This window comes from Notolepis coatsorum, assembly GCF_963971535.1.
Source record: "Notolepis coatsorum genome assembly, chromosome: 12".
Taxonomy (NCBI): domain Eukaryota; kingdom Metazoa; phylum Chordata; class Actinopteri; order Aulopiformes; family Paralepididae; genus Notolepis; species Notolepis coatsorum.
The window spans coordinates 58,252,248-58,272,885 of NC_140176.1; the positions used below are offsets into that span (position 1 = coordinate 58,252,248).

General features: G+C 45.9%; 1 protein-coding gene across 1 annotated transcript in view; it reads right to left on the minus strand.

The window, feature by feature from the left end:
* The window catches only part of LOC311238186 (rho GTPase-activating protein 12-like), a 100,440-nt gene extending 81,969 nt beyond the window's left edge, over positions 1-18,471 (minus strand). The window contains exons 1-2 of the mRNA XM_084326202.1: positions 18,445-18,471; positions 11,649-12,412 (exon numbers count right to left, since the gene is read on the minus strand). Of these exons, the coding sequence (XP_084182328.1) occupies positions 11,649-12,323 (675 nt within the window). The 5' untranslated portion in view covers positions 12,324-12,412; positions 18,445-18,471. The remainder of the gene's footprint in view (positions 1-11,648; positions 12,413-18,444) is intronic.
* Positions 18,472-20,638: the final 2,167 nt, after the last annotated feature.

Genomic DNA, 20,638 nt, shown 5'->3' on the forward strand with positions numbered 1-20,638 from the left:
TTGTACGGCTATAATCCAGACAAACTTCAGAGACTAAACAAAAAGGGGATGAAGAGTACATGGTGTTTATATAGAAGAACATACAACAAAGACCAGAGCTGCCCCCCTTGACCCTGAACCCAATTTCACAGAAGGAAACCGTAGCTCCTTTGAGAATAGGCTACACAGAGCCCTTTAAGACTTCTACACGTAATACCCTCCTAATCACCTCGTCGTTACTCACATACTAGGCTGAGATTTATTCTGAACAGTGGAATATAGACTAGAAATAAATCAGCTCAACCTTTTAAGAAAAAGAAGAAAGAAAACAGAAAACAGAAGGAGAGAGTGGGGTTCAAGCCCCCGAGCTTCACCTTTTCATCCCCGGAACACGTGTCACTGTAACCTTTCAAATACGAGTCGCAGTCTCTCTCTCCATGGAGGCTAACGACCAGCATGGAGGAGAGTCAGAGAGACGGAAACACAGAGACAGAGAGAGAGAGAGAGAGAGAGAGACAGAGAGAGAGAGAGAGAGAGAGAGAGCTCTGTGGGGAGAGCGAGACGGCCCTCCACTCTAGCGCTCTGCTAGGCTCCGGCGATCGCCCCAGGTGGGTTGTGAGTGACTGTGAGGTAATATGAGAAATCGGAAACATAAGCGGCACTTAACACAGCCGAGGCCAAAAACACTTCTTATTCCCGGGACGCAGGGGAACGCAATATCCTAAAAATTACTCCACTGTCATCGCTCTAATAGCCCCCCCCCCCACGGACACTCTAAAAGCCCACCAACACAGAAAGCTCTGTGATATTTGTGAAGCAATAGTTTGTCAATAGTTTTAAAGGAGACCGTGATGGCTCCCTCTGTGACTTTGGTGGAAGCGTGGTTTTGGGCCGACCTCTTATCCCAAGCAGAGGGTCTCTGGGGGGGGGGGGGGGCTACTAGCAGCTGTTCCAAAGCCTCCGGACACGGTTCTCCGTTATGTAACCGCGCCCCAAGAGACTGGTTGCCCAAAGCATTCCCACTGGGAAACACAGCTCTCTATGGCTGGACCGTGAGGGATCAGTTACTTAACTAAATAAAACCCACGTCGTGGGTAGCGTACTCTACCACCCATTCAAATAACATAATACTATAAGCACAACAGTTGTTAGCTGTCGGTTTTAACCTTTTCAAAGTCCAAATGTCACATACTGTATTTAACGACGACCAAAACAAAGTAACGCTAGCGTCGGTGGGGGGGCATGTGGTGATGGTACGGATCGCCAGCAGCGGTGGAGAGAGGACACTGGTGGAGAAGAGGTGACATGCCTAGATTAGCCAGCCTCAGCAGATTCATTCAGGTGTGTAGAAGGGCAAGGGAGGGAGGGAGAGAGGAAGAGGGAGACGAGGAGGAGGAGGAGGAGGAGGAGGTGGAATGGGAGGCCAAGGGAGAACGGTGTGAGACAGAACACGGCAAAAGGAAATCTCCATCTATTTCTTAGATCAGTGGTTCTCAAACTGTGGTACGCGTACCACTAGTGGTACTGCTGGTGGTACTTGAAAACATTTCCAAAAAAGCTTAAAAAAAAAATAAAAAAAAAAAATAAAAAAAAATGTTTGCAGTCAGGCCACTGAACTTAGAAGCAGGCCAGGCCAGTGTTTCTGGTTGCGGTGGCGCGATAGTTAGATAATCTAAGTGGGGGACAACCAGGAGATCACTGTGACAGAGAGTAATGCAGTCTAAACAGTCATAAATCTTTAATTCAACTTAGTTCAGCCCTGATCATAACCATTTATTTTTTAGATTTCTTGTAATATCAGATAAAAAATGAAATACTCCCACTTTTCTGAAAAGAGTTGGTGTTAAATCTGACATTACAAAAAATCTATCAAAATATGTGTTGCTGCTAATCATTGACACATGCCTAGCCTGTAATAATCCCCCCCCAGAAAAATTTACTTTGCATTTGATATATTGAAAATATTTTACTTTTTGTGTGTTATTTTTAACAATAATTTGTGATGCCATCACACAAACTGGCATTTAAAGGGTAAACATTCAAAAATGTATTGAATATGTGTTTTCTTTTCTTTTTTACAATAATTTGTGATGCCCATCACAAACACTGGCATTTAAAGGGTAAAAATTCAAAAATTCCTGCACCAGAATGCAGGAAATTAAGTTTTTGTAACAAAATAATTGTGTGTGTGTGTGTGTGTGTGTGTGTGTGTGTGTGTGTGTGTGTGTGTGTGTGTGTGTGTGTGTGTGTGTGTGTGTGTGTGTGTGTGAGAGAGAGAGAGAGAATGACGGACAATTGCTTGCTGTGTGAGAGAGAGAGAGAGAGAGAGAGAGAGAGAGAGAGAGAGAATTATGTACATTTGCTGAAATACAGTTCTTAATTTTCTCACTTGCTATGTGAGAATGTTAGTTATTATGTTCTCAATGCCCCTTGCATTGTATGAGTTGTGTGGAAGCGTTTGCTAGTTCTAGTGCTATCCCTTTGTACATTGTGGCTGTGTCTGACAAAAGTTAACAATAAATAATGGTATTAGGAATACATTTGCCTCCTGCGTGAACTGTGCATAGCTGAATAGACTGTATTTTAACGCCGGTCATATGGTGGTACTTGGAGATCCAGCTACGTTCTCAGGTGGTACTTGGTGTAAAAAGTTTGAGAACCACTGTCTTAGATAATGTCAGTCACTCTTTTCAATGCAAATTAAAATAGTTTAATAGTTGATTTCAAGATCTTTTGTCAAGGAAAGACATTTCTTCCTTGGCGACCGGAACGGGTGAAATTCGTCTCACCCCTCCGGGGGGGCAGATTTCCCTTCACTTTTGTTTTCTGAAAATGAGATTTTCCAAGACTCAACGTTTGAGCTCAACATACTTGTTAGGATGATGAGGATTGTTTCTTGCGTGGTGTGTTGAGGAGGCGGGCCGTGCTTACCTTCTCTTCTGGGTACATGCTGTCCCCAGTCCACTTAACTACGCTATGGTCGGCTAAGCCTGGAGCAAAACGGGGCCAGGGAGGGAGGGCAGGAGAGAAACGACCGGGGAGCGACCGGATAAAAGATAGCGAGCGACCGGGTGAGAGAGAGAGATAAAAGGGGGAGAGGAGAGGCAGAGCAAATTAAATAGGCGGTGTAGCCCTGTCATCCGCTAGGTGAATAAACGCTATGCTGCATCACTGCATTCTGGACAGCATGTTGGAGAGGTACAGGAGAAAGCAATATAGGAGGGGGTAGGGGGGGAGAGAGAGAGAGAGAGAAGCTTGAATCACAAAGGTCTCCTGTGGTGCATGTCCTCTCTCTACTAGGGCTTAGCAGACTAGTCGATTAATCTGGACAATGTGTTCGACAGAGTCGACATATGTGGGGCACTGGGGGAAACTATTTTACACATTTGTCAATTAAAATTAACTAAATCGACAAAAGAACTATAACTGTTACGGTCGTAAGGACAGCCCTGCGAGTCTCTCCACCAGTACTGGAGAGCGGTCCCCTTTACACCCTCACTCCTCCAATCAAATGAGAGATCATCAGGCCCTTAGGTGCTGGAGACCCGCCCCCCTGGACATTACAAAACAGACCCAATTTCCCCCTAAGCCACAGATCCATACGTCAAACTCTACTCTTGGCGACCCCCCTCTGCTCCTTGGCTTAATCCTCTTGTCTCAACACAGAGGCATGGGATCAGGGAGGAGGAGAGGAGAGGAGAGGAGGGAGTAGGAAAGGAAACAGGTTAAGAGTGCAGAAGGCCGAGGAGGAGTCGTCCCGGAGACTCTCTCCCCTGTCCGTCACTTAAACCTCATCTGACAGCTTCCTGCTATAGAACAGGGAGGGAGGGAGGGAGGGAGGGAGGGAGGGGTGGGAGAGATAGGTGGGGGGTTGGGGACTAGTAACAAAAGCAGAGGAAGCAAAAGAGACTGAGGAGAGCGAGGAAGGGGGAAAGAGAGAGAGAGGGATAGAGAGATACTGTAGGACAGTGAGACATGCAAAGAGGAAAACAGACACACACACACACACACACACACATACACAGGGAGAAGGAGAGAGACCTTTGATGATGTACTATTTGCTCATGTTTAATATTAGATTAGGGGGAGCTCTCCAATGCTTCACTTTTGAGAGATAAGCAGACTTTCATTGAATTAGCTGGTCCATTCGACGTACAGCCAGGCTTGTACTATACTGTACTGCGTGTGTGTGTGTGTGTGTGTGTGTGTGTGTGTGTGTCTGTGCAATGGGGGGGGGGGGGGGGGGGGGGGGGGGGGGGGGCTCTGTAGCAGGAATGACAAATATGCACTGGAAAACAAGCAGAGGCCTCCTCTTCAGCCAGGCCGGAGAGTTAAGACTCTCAGCACAGCAGCAGATTACGGGGCACATGGTTACACTTCTCTACAACAGCGTTTCCTCTTCAGTATTCCGTTACGTAACGACGGCGCTTGTACAATTCTTATACTTACTTCAAAAGATTTAAAAACTGAAGTGACACGTATGTGTCTGCTGTAAATCTCTGCCAAGCTGCTCGTTCTAAAATGTTAAGACGTTGTGGTGAGCAAGGACCAAACATGTAATTAGTACTTTTTTTTTTTGTGATGACAGACCGCCCCCCCTTTATCCGACGCTTGAATGATCGGTCATTTTTGTGCAGCAAAACAGAGTGCTTCCCAGGACACCCAGAGACAAGGGAAGACCGAAGAGAGAGAGAGAAAAAATGCTTTCTAAACCATAATAAGACAGTTCTCAGCCACAGCTCCCCGCGAACTATACATACATTCTTGCCGTGTGTGGGAAAGGACTCGCATCGTTGCACATTAATGATCCATTCCAATTTACTGCGCCAAAATAGCAGGTTCTAAAGCGGCGGATGGGTCCGAACTCCGAAGCTCTCCCTACAGGTGTGGATAATACATTTCCGAGATACCACCTGCAGTCATCTGCGGTCCCGTCCCCACATATAGAGCAGGGCTATTTAATAAGCCGCTAAGCCTCTGGAACGCATCCGCAACCTTTGCTCCGCTACACAAGTCGGTAAACATACAACTGAGTGACACTGACATGCATGCACGCACACACACACACACACACCCTTGTATTCACTCTCGCCAGAGGAAATCAACCGTGAGTTGCAATAAGCATTTAGATTCAAGCAGTTTGGACTACGCTCGAGACGATAACGCATTCAGATTTAATGTTCTCCTCCATCTTTAATGGTGACCTTGTGTTGTCCCCCCCCCCCCCCCAGACCTGTCGCAGCCCAGAGGCCCCTCTCTCTCTCTCTGTGTGTCTGAGTCTCACACACTACACCCCCACCCCAGGATATTTAGCTATAACGGATGAGCCAACAACATCATACAGTAGGCTAAAGGCAGACAGAGGAATTTAGGCCATGGCCTTAAGTCAGCTCAGCTGTCCCGTCTTTTTCCATAGAATAAGTCTGGATGCGTTCACACCTCTGTTATGTCACAGCAGCTATAAGAGGCGTGCGCTGCGCGCGGGCCCTTCGGGGAGTTGTCGTGACATGCGATACGAGCTACAACGCTGTTTATTCCAGGCGATGACCGGTATGGCTCTTTAAATCGCAGGGGGCGCACTACACATGGCAAGCTACTACAACATTTTAAGGACGCCCCCTCTTAAGTCGATTAAGTGGTTCATCAACCCTTTCACTGCCACACACGACAGAAGGTTAACCCTTTACTATCACACAACCGACGGTCGCCGGTTTGGGTTAACACAGGCTGTCGTGTGGCAGTGAAAGGGTTAACCTTCTGTGAATTGTCGCAGTGAAAGGGTTAACCGTTTTTGGTAGTGCGGCAGTGAAAGGGCTACGTTTTTGTTCGTCGATTTGTATTTTTTTTATGCTGTTTTTCCACGTCGATGGAGTTATTCATTGAAAAATTTAACGAACATCTCCGGTGAGCAAAACAAATAAATAAAAGAGCTCCTTCTGTGTGACTGCATGTCGGAAACAGTGTTACAGATTTGTCGATTAAATCAACCTTGAAAATCACATGGACCAACACTATGACTATTAGTAGACTAAGAACTCCTTCACTCGAGGGCCAGGCCTGAAAACGTTCTCCATTTGATGCACAGACTCAAAGAGCAGGATCCAGCGAGAGCCCCTGGAAGCGCCGGGCCGCGGTGATTCACACCTTGTGTTTTGAGTGGTATTGTACGTGACGGTGGCGAGGCAGGGCGCTGGAGATCCTGAAGGTCAGGCTGCATCGTTATAATCAGCTAGTAAAGCGAGAGGAGGGGCGGCCCGCTGGCACGGAGAGAGCCGAGCCACAGACGCACACAATAACATCGAAGGGCTCATCTCGTCTTCTACTCTGTGTGACTCACAAGTCTTTACTCACCATTGGGAAAGAACAACAACAACCATCTGGCCTTCCACAGAAAATCACAAACGATGAGGCCTCATCACACACACACACACACACACACACACCCACACACCACACACCACACACCACACACCACACACACACAGTCACATGGCTTCTTAGGAAAGCAAAGAGATTTCTCCCTCAAAACAGTATGTTGTCTCAAAGTGTCATGTTTTACCCTCATTTTAGAACGGCGCCCTCATTTAATTGATTAAGCACTCTGTAAAGAGATACTCTGTAAAGAGATGCTTTTGCATTACTGCACGTGGGAAAACTTATATTTTACAGATTACTACTACCTGGTAATCTATTAGTTGACAAAGTCCCTGACTATTATTCAACTGTCCACTTTGCTAAAAGTAAAAAAAAGAAAAAAGGGCCTTCCATAGATGAAAACGTGCAGTGATATCAATAATCCATTGGCTATTTCATTAACATTAATGTATGATTTATTTGGTGTACTAAGGGCTAGATCCACAAATAATGGATTGCACGGTGCTAGTTGCACCCTTACTTACAATTCATTATGAATTGAAAATGGGGGACCCTGATGTAAACAAGACAAAAGTCTTTCTCTGGTCTGCACCCCCTTAACAATTGTGTGTATTGAGCCGTACTTTATTGTACCTATTCTGCAATCTGTTAATACAATTTTCAATCAATCATTCTGCACGGTGATTGATTGAATGAAAATTTTATTAACAGATTGCAGAATGGGTACAATAAAGTACGGCTCAATACACACAATTGTTAAGGGGGTGCAGACCAGAGAAAGACTTTTGTCTTGTTTACATCAGGGTCCCCCATTTTCAATTCTTAATGAATAGTAAGTAAGGGTGCAACTAGCACCGTGCAATCCATTATTTGTGGATCTAGCCCTAAGTGAATACAGAACATTTAAAACTGAAAAGTTAAAACAGCGTGGTTAAGCACTGCCTAAGTGGAAAAACGAGCTTTAAAAAAAAAGAAAAAAAAAACACAGCTCACTTTTCGCATCCTTAGTTTCAAGAAAATAAACAGCAGCCCATACGGACGCCAGGCCCCTGAGAAGTGAGGAAAAGAGGTTTATTTAACCAAACCCTTAAGAGCATATAGGAGCTGTGCTTTTAGAGAAGTGGTCAGGGGGGGGCTTGGTTGGTAACTAAATAGGATTCAGTGAGGGGGTGGGGGGGGGTTACTGACCAGGTCTAATACAATGAAGCCTCACCATTTCTGGGGGAGAAATACAGGACCATTAGCCTCTCTCCTCCGGACGGCAGACCTCCAGGGCCAAGTTCATTTAGTTTCACACAGGGGAAGGTACGACAAGCCGGAGAGGCGCTAACCATCACTGCAGTGATCAAATCAATTAAAGGCGACCAGCTGGCCCTCACACAAATCAGTCTGTCCATTCATCCATCCATCCATCCTCTTCCCCAGATCTCTCTGACCCACAGAGTAAGCCTACATTTGGGGGGAAAGCAGGGGTGATAAAAAGAGGGGGGGGGTATTAAGAAGGGATCGTTTTTGGTGGAAGAACGAAGGAAGAAAATACTTCTAGGACCTGAAGACACAGAGAGAGAGAGCAGAGTCTGCTGGCGGCACCCGCCGGTACGCCACAACACCACCGTAGCCTGTCAAAGAAATACTCCCAAATAACCGCCCATGCAAAAACTGTAACGGCCAAGACCGAAATACATGTAATTTGGCCCCAATGCGATTTGACAGGTGTGATTTTTTTTTTAAGCTTGGTGAATGCAGGCAGTGGCGTAGAATTCAAATCAACCAGGCCTTGCATTGGTGCATACTCCCAAATAACCACCCATGCTAAATGTAAACGACCAAGACCGAACATGCGTATTTTGGCCCCAATGCGATTTGACAGTGTGTTTTTTTTTTTCTAAGCTTGGCAAATGGTAAAGGACTGCATTTATACAGCGCATTTATCCAAAGCTCTTTACAATGTATGCCTCTCATTCATCCATTCACTCAAGACATTCACACACCGACGGCAGAGGCAACCATGCAAGGTGCCAACCTGCTCATCGGGAGCAATTAGGGATTAAGTGTCTTGCTCAAGGAAACAAACCGTGAACTTCCGATTACCAGACAACCACACTACCTCCTGAGCCACTGTCGCCCCATAATGCAGGTAGTGGCATAGAATTATCTATGGACAATTACTATTTTCAATTTTCTATTTTTTGTGGCGAACTGGACCGTCACCGTAAGACCGTCTGTGTGACAGAGGGCTTCATCCACTCTCACTTCCCCTTAGTAGGCTTACACATGGCACATTGCACATGGCCTTCAAAACAGACACAAATAAACACATACGCGCACCCTCCCCTCCACACACACACCCCCACAGTCCCACACACACACGCACACACAGGGCTCCCTGCGGCGGGGCGACTGGGGGGCTACAGGCTGATCCTCGGCAGATATGACCTAGTTTCTATTCGGGCCCCGGCTGTCTTTGTTCAGCCCCACGGTGGAGGAGGCTGTCGCTGGCGAGAACAAAGGACCAAGTATAGCAGTTTGGAGCCTTCAAACAAACAAACACGCTGACCCTGCCTGGAAACAGTAAGTACCCCCCCCACCCCCACCCCCACCCAACTATCTACACCCAAAAAGAAAAGACGACGTGTCTATCTGCTAGAACCTCCTCAGCAACATGCAGCACCTACTGTAGGGCTGTCCTCCTCCACTTAAGAACTTCTTAGTCGATAATCAGTGACAATCACAGGACTTTGTCGACTAGTCAATTAGTTGATCAAAAACAACAAATCTGGGGCGCCCAAGTGGCGAACCACGTAACGCGCTGCGTCGCGGCACGGCCGACCCAGGGTTCGTTTCCCGGACCCGCCGTTCACTTCTTTGCCGAATGTCTTCCCCTGCTCTGTCTCCCATTTCCTCCTCTGCCTCTCTCTCTCTACCGGACTGCCCGGTAGTAAAAACGCAATAAAAATCTACAAAAACATATTAAAAATATATATATATATATAAAAAAAATAAAGACAAATCTGTGAGAAAATTGTCCCACGCGTAATTGTGTAGGATCAATTTGGTTATTTTTTTATCAGGAAATAACTCATTCATCTTAAATCAGTGCTGAATGCAAGTGAAAGTTCATGTTTACTAGAACCAGAAATATTGGGTTTAGTGGTTTGCTTACATTATATCCACTGCGCGTGGTTCTAGCATTGAGAGAGTCACCGGGTATAAATATGTTGGCATCTGGCTTGATTAGAAATTTACATTTAAATGCCATATAGACAACCTTGCCAGCTAGTTGCAACAGAAAATTGGCTTCTTGTACAGAAACAGAACCAGCTTTCCTTTGATTAGTAGGGAAAGAATAGTTGAAGCAGTTTTCTTGCCCTGATTTGTTACTGGTGACAGGTATGACACTCACCATTGTCTCCTGTTTGATAAGGTTAGTCGGTCTTCTCATGCAGAGAGGCAGATTCATCGTTGGTATTTGTTTATATACAAAGCCCTTATTGGAAGCTGCCACCTTACATCATAGGGTTGCTGGATTGCAACTTTGGGCCCTATCCGACTCACTCAAATGACTGGCTTCAGTGGCTTGTGTTTAAACTTCCTCAAGCTTGTTCTGAGCTTGGAAGGTCTGCCTTTTCTGTTGATGCTCCTGACTCAGGGAACATTCTTCAACACACTTTAAAGATCAATACTCTTCCAACCTATGCACACTGCACAGTTAAAAAAGAACATGATCACTAATCACTGTGTATCAATATGTAACTGTTGTAGCTGATTTTCTTTGTTTTGATCTTAGCTTTTAGCGAATTGTTTTAACTGATTACTTTTAACTGCTTATGTTTTATTGTTATATTCTGTCTGTTTTGTTTTTATAAATGAAAATGGTAATGAGAGCCACCCTCAATGATTTGAATAAATGTTGAATGAAAACAATTCAGCATGGAAATTAACTCACTGATAAACAAAACCCCGACCGATGAATAGACTAATAAGAGGCCGGGGGGGGGGGGGGGGGGGGGGGGGGGGCTGCCCTAGCAGGATCGGCCACTTCTGAGTCTCTCCTTCTTCCCCACTTTGATCTGTCTCCATGGCAGACAGGGGAGGATACGCCTCAGTTTCTGTTCATCATCCTCCCACCCCCACAGTTTTAGGCGATGACACCAATCTCATAGAGGAGCAGTCAATCTCTAGGATGGATGGACGGAGGGGGAATTAACTTTTTAAAAAATTCCATCAGGGTGCTCATAGGATTGGGGTGGAGTCCTCGTCTCACAGTCTCGGCCACGCTCGCTGCTGCCCGAAGGGGAGTGGCCATTTGAATACTGTGACACCAAACTAGTATTCCAGAGTTGGACTTTCATTTTGATGTACGAGATCTTTCTACTCAGCCATTGACATTAGTTGAGTAATTTGGATATTACATTATTCTATAATATAATATATCCTCTCCTAACACTCCGCAGAAAGACATCGGGGCGTCAGGAAGCCAAGAGGCAGAACTAAGGCAGCTGCTCTACATCAAGAGTTAAGCACTCCGCTCCAGATATCTAGCGGGCGGCGCTCCTCCTCATAAACCCACCGGACGACTCTCGAGTTAAAGAAAACCTCCTCGGTTTAACTGTGCGACTGTAAACACACAATTTAGTCTTTAATGACCCAACCACTACAGAAAAAAACCGCAGAGTCTACCAGGGGAATTACCAACAACGCACATCTGAACAACGCACTCCACGAGGGCAGCGGTGGGAGGGTTTTTAATAAGCACCTGCAACCGTTGCCGCTCTTTTGGCGAGTAAATGGCAAATGAGGCACAGGAGAAAGTAAAAGCGTTTGAGGCACACAGGTGGAATAAAATGAGCCATTCTCCACGGAGGCCTGATGAAGGAATGCACCCCACAAAGGAGACGGTGACGGAGGAGCCTGCACCTAATATGACAGGATCTGATCTGGACGCTTACCCATAGCTGTCTTGGGAGAAATGGATGGAATTAGTGTAGTTGAGAGTGGGGGGGGGGGGGGGGGGGGGGTAGTGCCAGTACCAGTGAAAATGGAGTGAGAATGGAGAAAGGAAAGAGAGGATAGAAAGACCAAGAACAGCGAGAAAAACTTGCTCACGAATACTCCTCCGCACCATCCTAAATCTGAGCATCACTGCGTCAACTTGAAAACAAAATGCCATGATTTGAAATTAATTAGGGGGGGGACTGCTTGAAAGTCCGCTGCTAGGAAATGTGGAGAACAGCAATGCAGCGAAAAAAAGCAGGACGTTTTCCAGTGGAACTAAAGAAGCCAACATCTCCTACCTGCATGTGCTCCGTCGAACTGCTGCTCAAGTCGTCCCCGGACTCCGAGTCGTTCCGCAGCTTCTCCGACCCCTCCTCCCCCGGCAGGTCGCTCGACGGAGGGGGTGTCGTCGCGTCCCCGTCCGGGCTAACGGCCGGTTTAGGCGGAGGAGAGTCCGCCCGGGTCCGCGGCAACGTGGAGTTGTTGCCTAGGTGATGGTTATTGTTGTTGTGGAGGAGGACCAGCTCAGCCACCACCTTACAGTGGTGGGGGCTCCCCAAGTTGTGGTTGGCGTCCTTGGACAGGGCGGGGGGCGTGATGCGGTCGGAGGACGGCGACGGGGTGGAGGAGGGCGACGGGCGGCCGAAGCTGGACATCTCCTGCTGGGGCCTGTTGAGGTTCTCATTGGACGCCCGGCAGATGTCCAGGACGGTGGGCTTGGTCCTCGGGGTGGGCTTCGGAGGGGGCATGAGCGCCCGGCGCACCTCCCTGACGTACTGCGCCGGCACGTAGAAGGCCTTGGTGCCCTCCTCCTTCCTCACTTGCCACCAGTCCTCGTTGGTCTTCCTCACCAGTGTGTAGCACTCTCCCTGGCGGATGGCCACCATCTTGTCCTTGGCCTTGTACTCATAGTCGTAGTCCACCTCGATGTAGACCTGGCCGGGGGCGACGGCCAGCACCTCCCTGTCAGCCATGGCTGCTGCTGCTGACCGCTTGGACTCCCGACGTCAAGACGCTCAGCGACCAGCGGCCGGACGGATCCTCATCTCCGACTGCTGAACTGCTACACTGTAAGAAACGAGAGGGAGAGAGACGGGGAGGGTTTTTTTTTTTTTTTAGACGTCGCCGGATATTCCTCAATATGTGACTCAGGCACAAGCCCTTGGGCTCAAACTCAAGAGACGCAAACGTAGACATACCGGTGCCAGACGACACAAACAACCCCCTTGTTGTGTGACTCAGCACTTCATCATCATCATTTATTTATTTATTCATACATGGAATTACCACAGTCCAACAGTACATATTAATATAATCCACCAAATTCCATGGCTTGGTGGTGTAGGAAGTCAATCCCTCATTACTCACCTACTGTACCACCAGTCCACCACTACAGCACGATCTGCTCTACCATCATACCCAGCCTCACATCATGTCATAAGCTGTTGCCAGAGCAGCCAGACATAAGTGAAGAAAAGAAAGAACAATCCACCACAACTCCTCCCTCTCATAATCGGATAACCACAACAGAGATTCGACGTGCAGGAGGTCGTGGTAAACCAATACAACCACAAAGGATACCGTGACTGTCCGATATAGCCACCAGTAGTAATCTGACCCACCCTCGCTAAGCCACCAGGTGAGGTGGCGACAACACTGCTCTCACACACACAGATCCCGCCTGCGATCCGATGACAATAGCAGAGAGATTTGACTCCAGCAAGAGGCTGTGTCCTAAATAAAAGTTTCCTCTTGCCATCCAAGTACTGCAGTTCTACACCATCACTCATTCGTCATGCAGTTATATTGTTTGTGTCGTGAATTTATATACCACTGCTGTGGGCTATGCATGGCAAATTGTGGTCACTTATCCACTTATCAGTCACTAGCTCAGTCAAGGACGATCTAGCACAGGTAGCGCCACGGTTCTGCATGGTTTCGAGCTCGTTCTCCCTCCTTGTCACTGAACCAAGGTCTATGCGTTGCGCCATTCTGTATGTCAATAACTTGCGTCCGAATTTTTGCTGTCTTTTTTGTAACGACAAACTCTTGTAAGTATCATGTTGTCGTTATTTCTCTCTACTCTTTTATAGATAAAACAAAACATAACTTTAAAAAAGGAACTCCCTTCTCCCCCCTTATACATTTCAATATTTTGGAATCAGCAAACAGCTGGGGTCTTCCCTATTCCCGTCGTGTTTGTTTTGGGACGAGGAGAGATGTGCTGGCCATTGATCTGTCAGAAAATAATACCCCCACCCCCCAACAGTGAGCCCTAAAAATACCCCTTCTTCATTCAGGATCTTCATTACCCCCCCCCCCCCTCACAGAGAAACTGCAGCCTCGCCGCGCGACTTGCTCATATCAAATTCTCTTTCGTCCTCCTTTAAATAGCAGCTCGACTCGGACCGACATCCTGCCAGCGGAGGCAGCGAAGGGCAGGTGCTTTTAGTGAGCAATGAGAACACGCTGCAGAATCTATAACGGTGTCCCTCCCTCCCCATGTAAAGAGATACGTACACACAGACACAACCACTCAGACGCTCCCGGGGCAGATAGACAGCTACCAGACCCCGAAGAGATTTATGGCTGTCCGGAGGAGACTCTGGGCCAGCGTGGTACGGGGGAGGCACCGAGGGAGGGAGGAGGGGGATTGGAGAGGAGATGGGGTGCATATGAATAATAGTCCAACATGGTTTCTATCCGTCCCAGCACTATAATAAGTAACAGACATGCACGACAACACTCACACATTGTGTGTGTGACAGGACTACTTACGTAATTCTAAGTGTGTGTGTGTGTATGTATACGTGTCTGACAGTACCTTGGGCCTGTCCCAACAGAAGCCTCAGCCATGATGTCAGCTCACACGTCCCATGTCTTTCTGAATGACTCTCTCAGTCATGGAGTGAGAGAACACTCATCCTCTCATCCGTCTGTGTGTGTGTGTGTGTGTGTGTAGGTGTGTGTGTGTGTGTGTGTGTGTGTGTGTGAATGTGTCTGCACTTTACGCACACCTGCAAGAATGTACACGTTTTGTATGACTGTAAAGAGGAAGTCCGTCAATCAGTCAAGCATCCTTATAAGCAGCCAGACACCCCCCCCCCCCACCCCCCCCCCCACCACCCTTTTTGTGCCCTGAAGGAGATTAATTATCCATCTTTAAAGATTACTTTAAAGATGAAAGTTACACCGCAGTTTCAGACAACACAGCTCCGTGTAGCGGCCATATTGTATCACCTGACCTGGATACTATGCGTCGATGCTACGCCGAGCTGTGCCATCTGAAATTGCAAGCGAATGCTGCGGAGCCGAGAGGATGACGTTACAAAACCTAAATAGTCAAAACAACAGATATAATACACTATTGGAATTATATACTCATGATTATTGGACTTGTTTGTTTGTAAATGCCGAATTTTTTTTTGTTTTATTGATGGCTAAAATGAAAACAAAGACGGCAGCGAATACCACGATGAGAAAGTCATGGGATACCGTCAGAGCAGTTGTGCAGCTCTTATGATTGGTCGAAAATTGGCGAGGCTCATCTTTGCTATTATGGGTATTGTAGTAGTTACCATGGAAACGAGTCAAGATTACGATATATTAATAAAAAAAAACATTTTCTCAATGATTTTGTTAAAACCGGTTGTAACAGTAAGAATTAAATAATCTATACCTCCGTCCAAGATTATGAAACTACACAATACGGTTTGGCTGTAATACTTAACAGTTTTGATTTTCAACGGGTGGCTCGTGGCTACAAACAATGGAGGGAAAACCACAGGTGGGTACAGCCTGCAGCGGACAAAGTTGCGGCGACAGTTGCTTGTTGAAGTCTATCTTGGCCTTTAGACTTCTTACACCATCAGGGCGGCACAGCCGGAGGTGTGAAGTAGGTGAGACCAGTGTCTGCTTGGGTTTCAGTCACGCAGCACATGAGAGGTCCAGTGTTACAAGCGAGTGGTGTGGCACGACAGCATAGCAACAGCCTCTACCTCGTCACGTGTCACCCGTGACCCCAGCAGTTCATAATGCTGTTCTGTTGTGAAGTTACAATGTGTCTTTCTGCTTTGACTATTGTGTGTTGAGATAAAGGACAAAGCCTGTCATTAAGTGACATCATGGTGCCAGTGTGTGCGTGTGTGTTGCTGATTGTCCCCTTGCGATCATAGGACTCTTGAGAACGACCGGAGAAACATTCAACTTGTGGGTGTCGTCCTCGAGGTCCTTGCTGTACCGACAGTCACAGGTGCACTTTGCAGTTTTGGGGGGGGGGGGGGTAATTATAGACCCTCATCTGCACCTTTGTTTACACCGTTTGTTTTTCTCATATTCATAGGTAATTATATTGTTTACACTGTTTATTTTATCTCATGTTTTTATATTCAGATCTAATTGTATTACATATGCATGTCTTTCTACTATTACCCTGCCCATACCTGTACCTCCCCTCCCCCATGGTGCTACTGCTATGACGCCCAAATTTCCCCTAGGGGATCAATAAAGGACCATCTTATCTTGTGTTTGCATTTTATAGAGCCTGCAATCAGTTTACAAAACAAACTGTATAACAAGTCGTTCTTTTAGAATTATTCATTATCTCATCATTCTCATGTCACCATGAATCAAAACAAAATCATTTTGAGGCACTGTGTACCAAATGTACAAACTCGAATCGCATCGGCGACCCAACTAATTCCATGTGTGCATGTTCCTGTGTGTGTGCCGCCCATTGCATGTGTGTCTGCATGCCGAATAAAGACTTCTCCAAAAGTCCATTTATTATTAATATCATATATACTGTACGCCTAGAAGATGCTTTGTAAACAATGCATTTCCATAAATTGCAGTAGGCTAGCTGCTTTCTAGTTTCAGAGATCCAGGCCCAGGGACATTCCCCTGAGGACAGCTTTTAAAAATTCAGTTATCAAATGTTTTCACATCTTTCTTTTTCAACGCCAACAATAACTAATTAGATAGACATATTAGACAACATCACACGCTAAGAATTAACCCTTTCACTACCACACTACAGAAGGTTAACCTTTCATGACTATACAGACAGTGTGGTAGTGAAAAGGTTAACCTTCTGTAGTGTGGTTGTTAACGGGTTAACCCTTTGTCGTGTGGCAGTGAAAGAAAGGGTTCACATTTAAAAGCACAGCTAACGTGGAATTAACCCTTTGCTCACTGGGGGCATATCATATTGACTTCATTTTAGAGTATGGCAAAAACATAATTGACATCCTGTTGTATCAAACAACACCAGAGAGGAGCTGCCTAAACCACACAGGAGGAGCAGTCATGTGGCTGGAGAGCAGTCTTAAACATAATTTATTTTGTCTGGGGCCCACTTGAGTCACCCCACTTCCACAAAACTACTGTTAACCATAAATGAAGACTGACTTCTTGGACATAATATAACTATGAGTTACACTCCCCCGGTCGGTGTCATTTACTTAGCTTGAAGGCTGGCAGAGTACCAGAAAGTGAATTCCATTGCAAAACGAATCCACTTCACAGTGCGTAGCCAGAACACAAGTGAAGAGTCTCGTAGGAGCAGCTCAGCAGACTTGTTGCTCTGTGGAAATCAACTGTGACACTTTTTAATCAAGTATTCTATAGAATGGCTGTTCAAACACACGCTGGCGTGGCTCAGCATTGCGGAGGATGACAACTATGTTGTGTTTTGTCAATTCCCCGTTGTTATTCATTAACATTCAAGATAATTACTCAAATGATATCCACCCACACAATTCAGATATTGTTGGAGCTAATCATGGTCAACATTTTAAAATATTGTCTACATTTTAGAACAGTGTACTTAAACGCTGCTGTAGGCTACGGGATGCCTGGGTAGAGAAATGTCCATTGTACGTTTTATGTTTCGTTTTCGCCACAATTGTTTAGAAAACAATGCTGTCTGTCATAATAGACGTCATGATGGATTATCACGAGAGGGGGGAGACACATTTCGTGCACACTACTGATTACTATTCAAAAGAAGCATTTATATGTCACAAATCAGCATGTGATTGTTGTAGCGAAACGGGGATCTGAGATAAATAAGGCTACTATCGTGTACGGAGCACGACCTGTGCTTTTGTCTCCATGCATCTGCTGGCCATGGCCACGCTGAGCACCAACACACTGAGCTTCTGAGTGCCTTTGTCCCAGTGGTTCATTCAAAACAGATGTCTGCAGGGCAGCAAGCCAAGCATCCATTCCAGCATGTGCTGCTGGCTGCTGCATTTCAACGGTTACCTATGCGGTGTGTGAGGATTCAGCCTACTGCTGGGCTCGATCTGTAGGCATATGTATGGTAGGTAGGTAGGTAGGGAGAAGATTATAGCCCAATTGAAATTATGTAATGCAAAGCCTGACAACAAGCGGCTTGCTTCAGGCTGAGCGGCCCAAGAATGCACAGGGTAGGGGCTGCCTGCTACCCTTTGGGGGGGTGGGACATAGGAGGGGGAGCAGCCAGGGTCCAGCTCGGCCAAGACTCTCTCAATAGAGACTGCTGAAATACAACAAAAGAGTTTAATCCATATTCATTTACAACAAAGGACTCCGATTCGACAGAATTCCCAGGATCGAAAAAAGCAGGACAGGAGGACACTGTCGGGAAAACACCTTACAACTGACTGAACACCCCCTAGCTGTTGTTGTGGGACAATTTGGAAAGCTCTCTAACTTAACATCAACTGCAAGAGAGAGAGGGAGAAAACACCACTCTACGTATGGAAACAAAGATAACAATCAAACACTGATCCTACCAAGTGGATCATTTAATCGGCTACCAAATTCTAAATTACCACCAGCCAACGACAGCAACATATTATTTCGCGGATGACTACAATCTACAAACACTCTCACGGGTATGCTTTACAGCGCCTGCATTTGCGTGAACAGTAGAGACAGCAGGTTCATTCGCGCTCTACTGAAATGACCACAGGCACCACAAACAAGGGTAGCCACCCGTTTTTGCAACACCATGCACGGCAACAAAGTAGTAACTCTGGAGGAAGAAGCCAATAGCCTCTCAGTGATCAAACGATGGGAAAACCCGTCAAAAAATTTCCAAATACAAACCTTCCGAACGGTATCCCTCCGTATGTCTCCAAAGTACTGCGACCTCCGAGGTAGCTATTGCGACGGAACTTTTCCTCCTATTTCAATATCGGTTGCGATCCAGGATAGCAGCAGTCTGCTGCAACCGCGGGGAGATTCAGTCAATAGTCTGTGTTCACAATCCCCCGCCTCGCCTCGTCTCTCCCACCAAACGTGGTGCTATTTGCAGGCAGCACTGCGCGCCACCCCACCCGTCTGTCTGTAGCGCCGCTGATACACCTCGTCCACGGCAGCACGGCCCACTCCCGGCGTGGCCCCCTCGTGGTTCAATACCTCATCATCACCCATGAATGGGAGTGGGACCCACTCCAAGGCTAGTTTCAAGTTTTGTTTAATTTGTCGCATGTAAGGTACATTGAAATGCTTGGTTCTGTATGAGCCCCCCCGAGAATGTGCTTCATACAGTAAAAAGAATAAAGTCCAAACACTGTACAAAATATACAATAAGATAAGATATTCCATTATTGAGCAGCATGGGGGGGGGGGGGGGGGTACAGGTAGTAAAAACAACACAAGCAGTGTAAACAAATAAGTCAATATAATTTACTATCTAACTAACTGAAATGTACAGTATTCACAGTATCACATAAGGATATACAGTATTCACAGTATCACATAAGGATACAATTATAATATACAAACTAAAGTACAAAATTAAATACAAAATGCAAACAATGAGGTACAAAATGCAAACCTTTAAAATGCAAAAATTAGGCAGGGATGTAGTGCAACTATGTTTGTAAGACATAGATACAAATATGGTGTATAGTGTTACAGTAAAAAGTGGCTACAAAATGTTCTGTTCACACAGTGAAATGAATAGCTTAATTAGGAGTGGACCTGACTTAAATTTTCATATATTTGCCATAACATATTCTATACAGTAATATATGTATTTAAACAATACAATTTAAACCTGTATATCTAAAACTCGAAGAGACCATTGAGGTTGCCCACATGTACAATGATGTCAAGTGTACAGAGGGAAAGAGTTACACACTGAAGCAGGGTGGTCTGTGATCATGGATTTAAACGGTCCGTATAGGTTAGGAGAGTATTGATACTTACAGTATGTTGAAGCTCGTTCCAGGGATTTGGAGTAATGAAATAGAAGCCTGACGTTCCAAATTTAGATGTGCTTGGGGGACTTCAAGTACAAGCCAATCATGTGAGTGGGTTAGATAGGGTCCAAAATTCCAATTCAGCATTATTGTGATTTAAGGTGGCAGCATTCCAATAAGGGCTTTATAGATAAACATGTACCAAATGTTTATCACGCCTCTCTGCCAGAGAAGACCAGCCCACCGTATCACCTTACAGCCAGGATATAGTACAATGCTGAGTACCATATATTACCAGTACATCTGAGGGAGGAATGATAGACAATATCGGGGCGACAGTGGCTCGGGAGGTAGAGTAGAGCAGTCGTCTGGTAATCCGGAGGTTCCCGGTTTGATTCCCACTCCTCCCGCGCAGTGTGTCAAAGTGTCCTTGAGCAAGACACTTAACCCCTAATTGCTCCTGATGAGCAGATACATGGGTAAAAATGTGAGCAACTAATTGTAAAGCACTTTGGATAAAAGCGCTATATAAATGCAGCCATTTGCCATTTATCTGCTTAACCCATTGCTCGCAATCATCTTTCTTTTTTTTAAAGATATTTTTATTGTTTTTTTTTCCCTTTTTACACAAACAACAAACGACAAAAATACATTGAAATTAAAAGATTGACATTGAAATATGAATAAGGAAAAATATATAATAATAATACAAATTACAAAAATATTGTGAGGTTCGCCTTTCCCTTGACCTTTAATTCCCTGTCTCCTCACCTCACTAGCCCCCACCCTCGCGTTCGTTTACTCTCGTTTGCTCTTCAGCAGCCACACCCTTGGACTACCTGTCATTTTGTGTTTGATTGGTCTGGTGCCGAACACACACTTCTAGTTTGAGTATCAATTACCATCACGCACCTGATGTGTATTCTAATTAGCGCCCCTGTTGGGCTTTAAGTACCTCGCTCTTCCCCTCAGTCCTGGTCGGGTCGTTCCGTATCATATCTCTATCACCAAACTCCTACGGGAGGTGCTCTGTCTGTAGGCTCCTACGGGAGTTTCTGTTTCTGTCTGTATGCTGTTTTATCACCGGCGTGAGA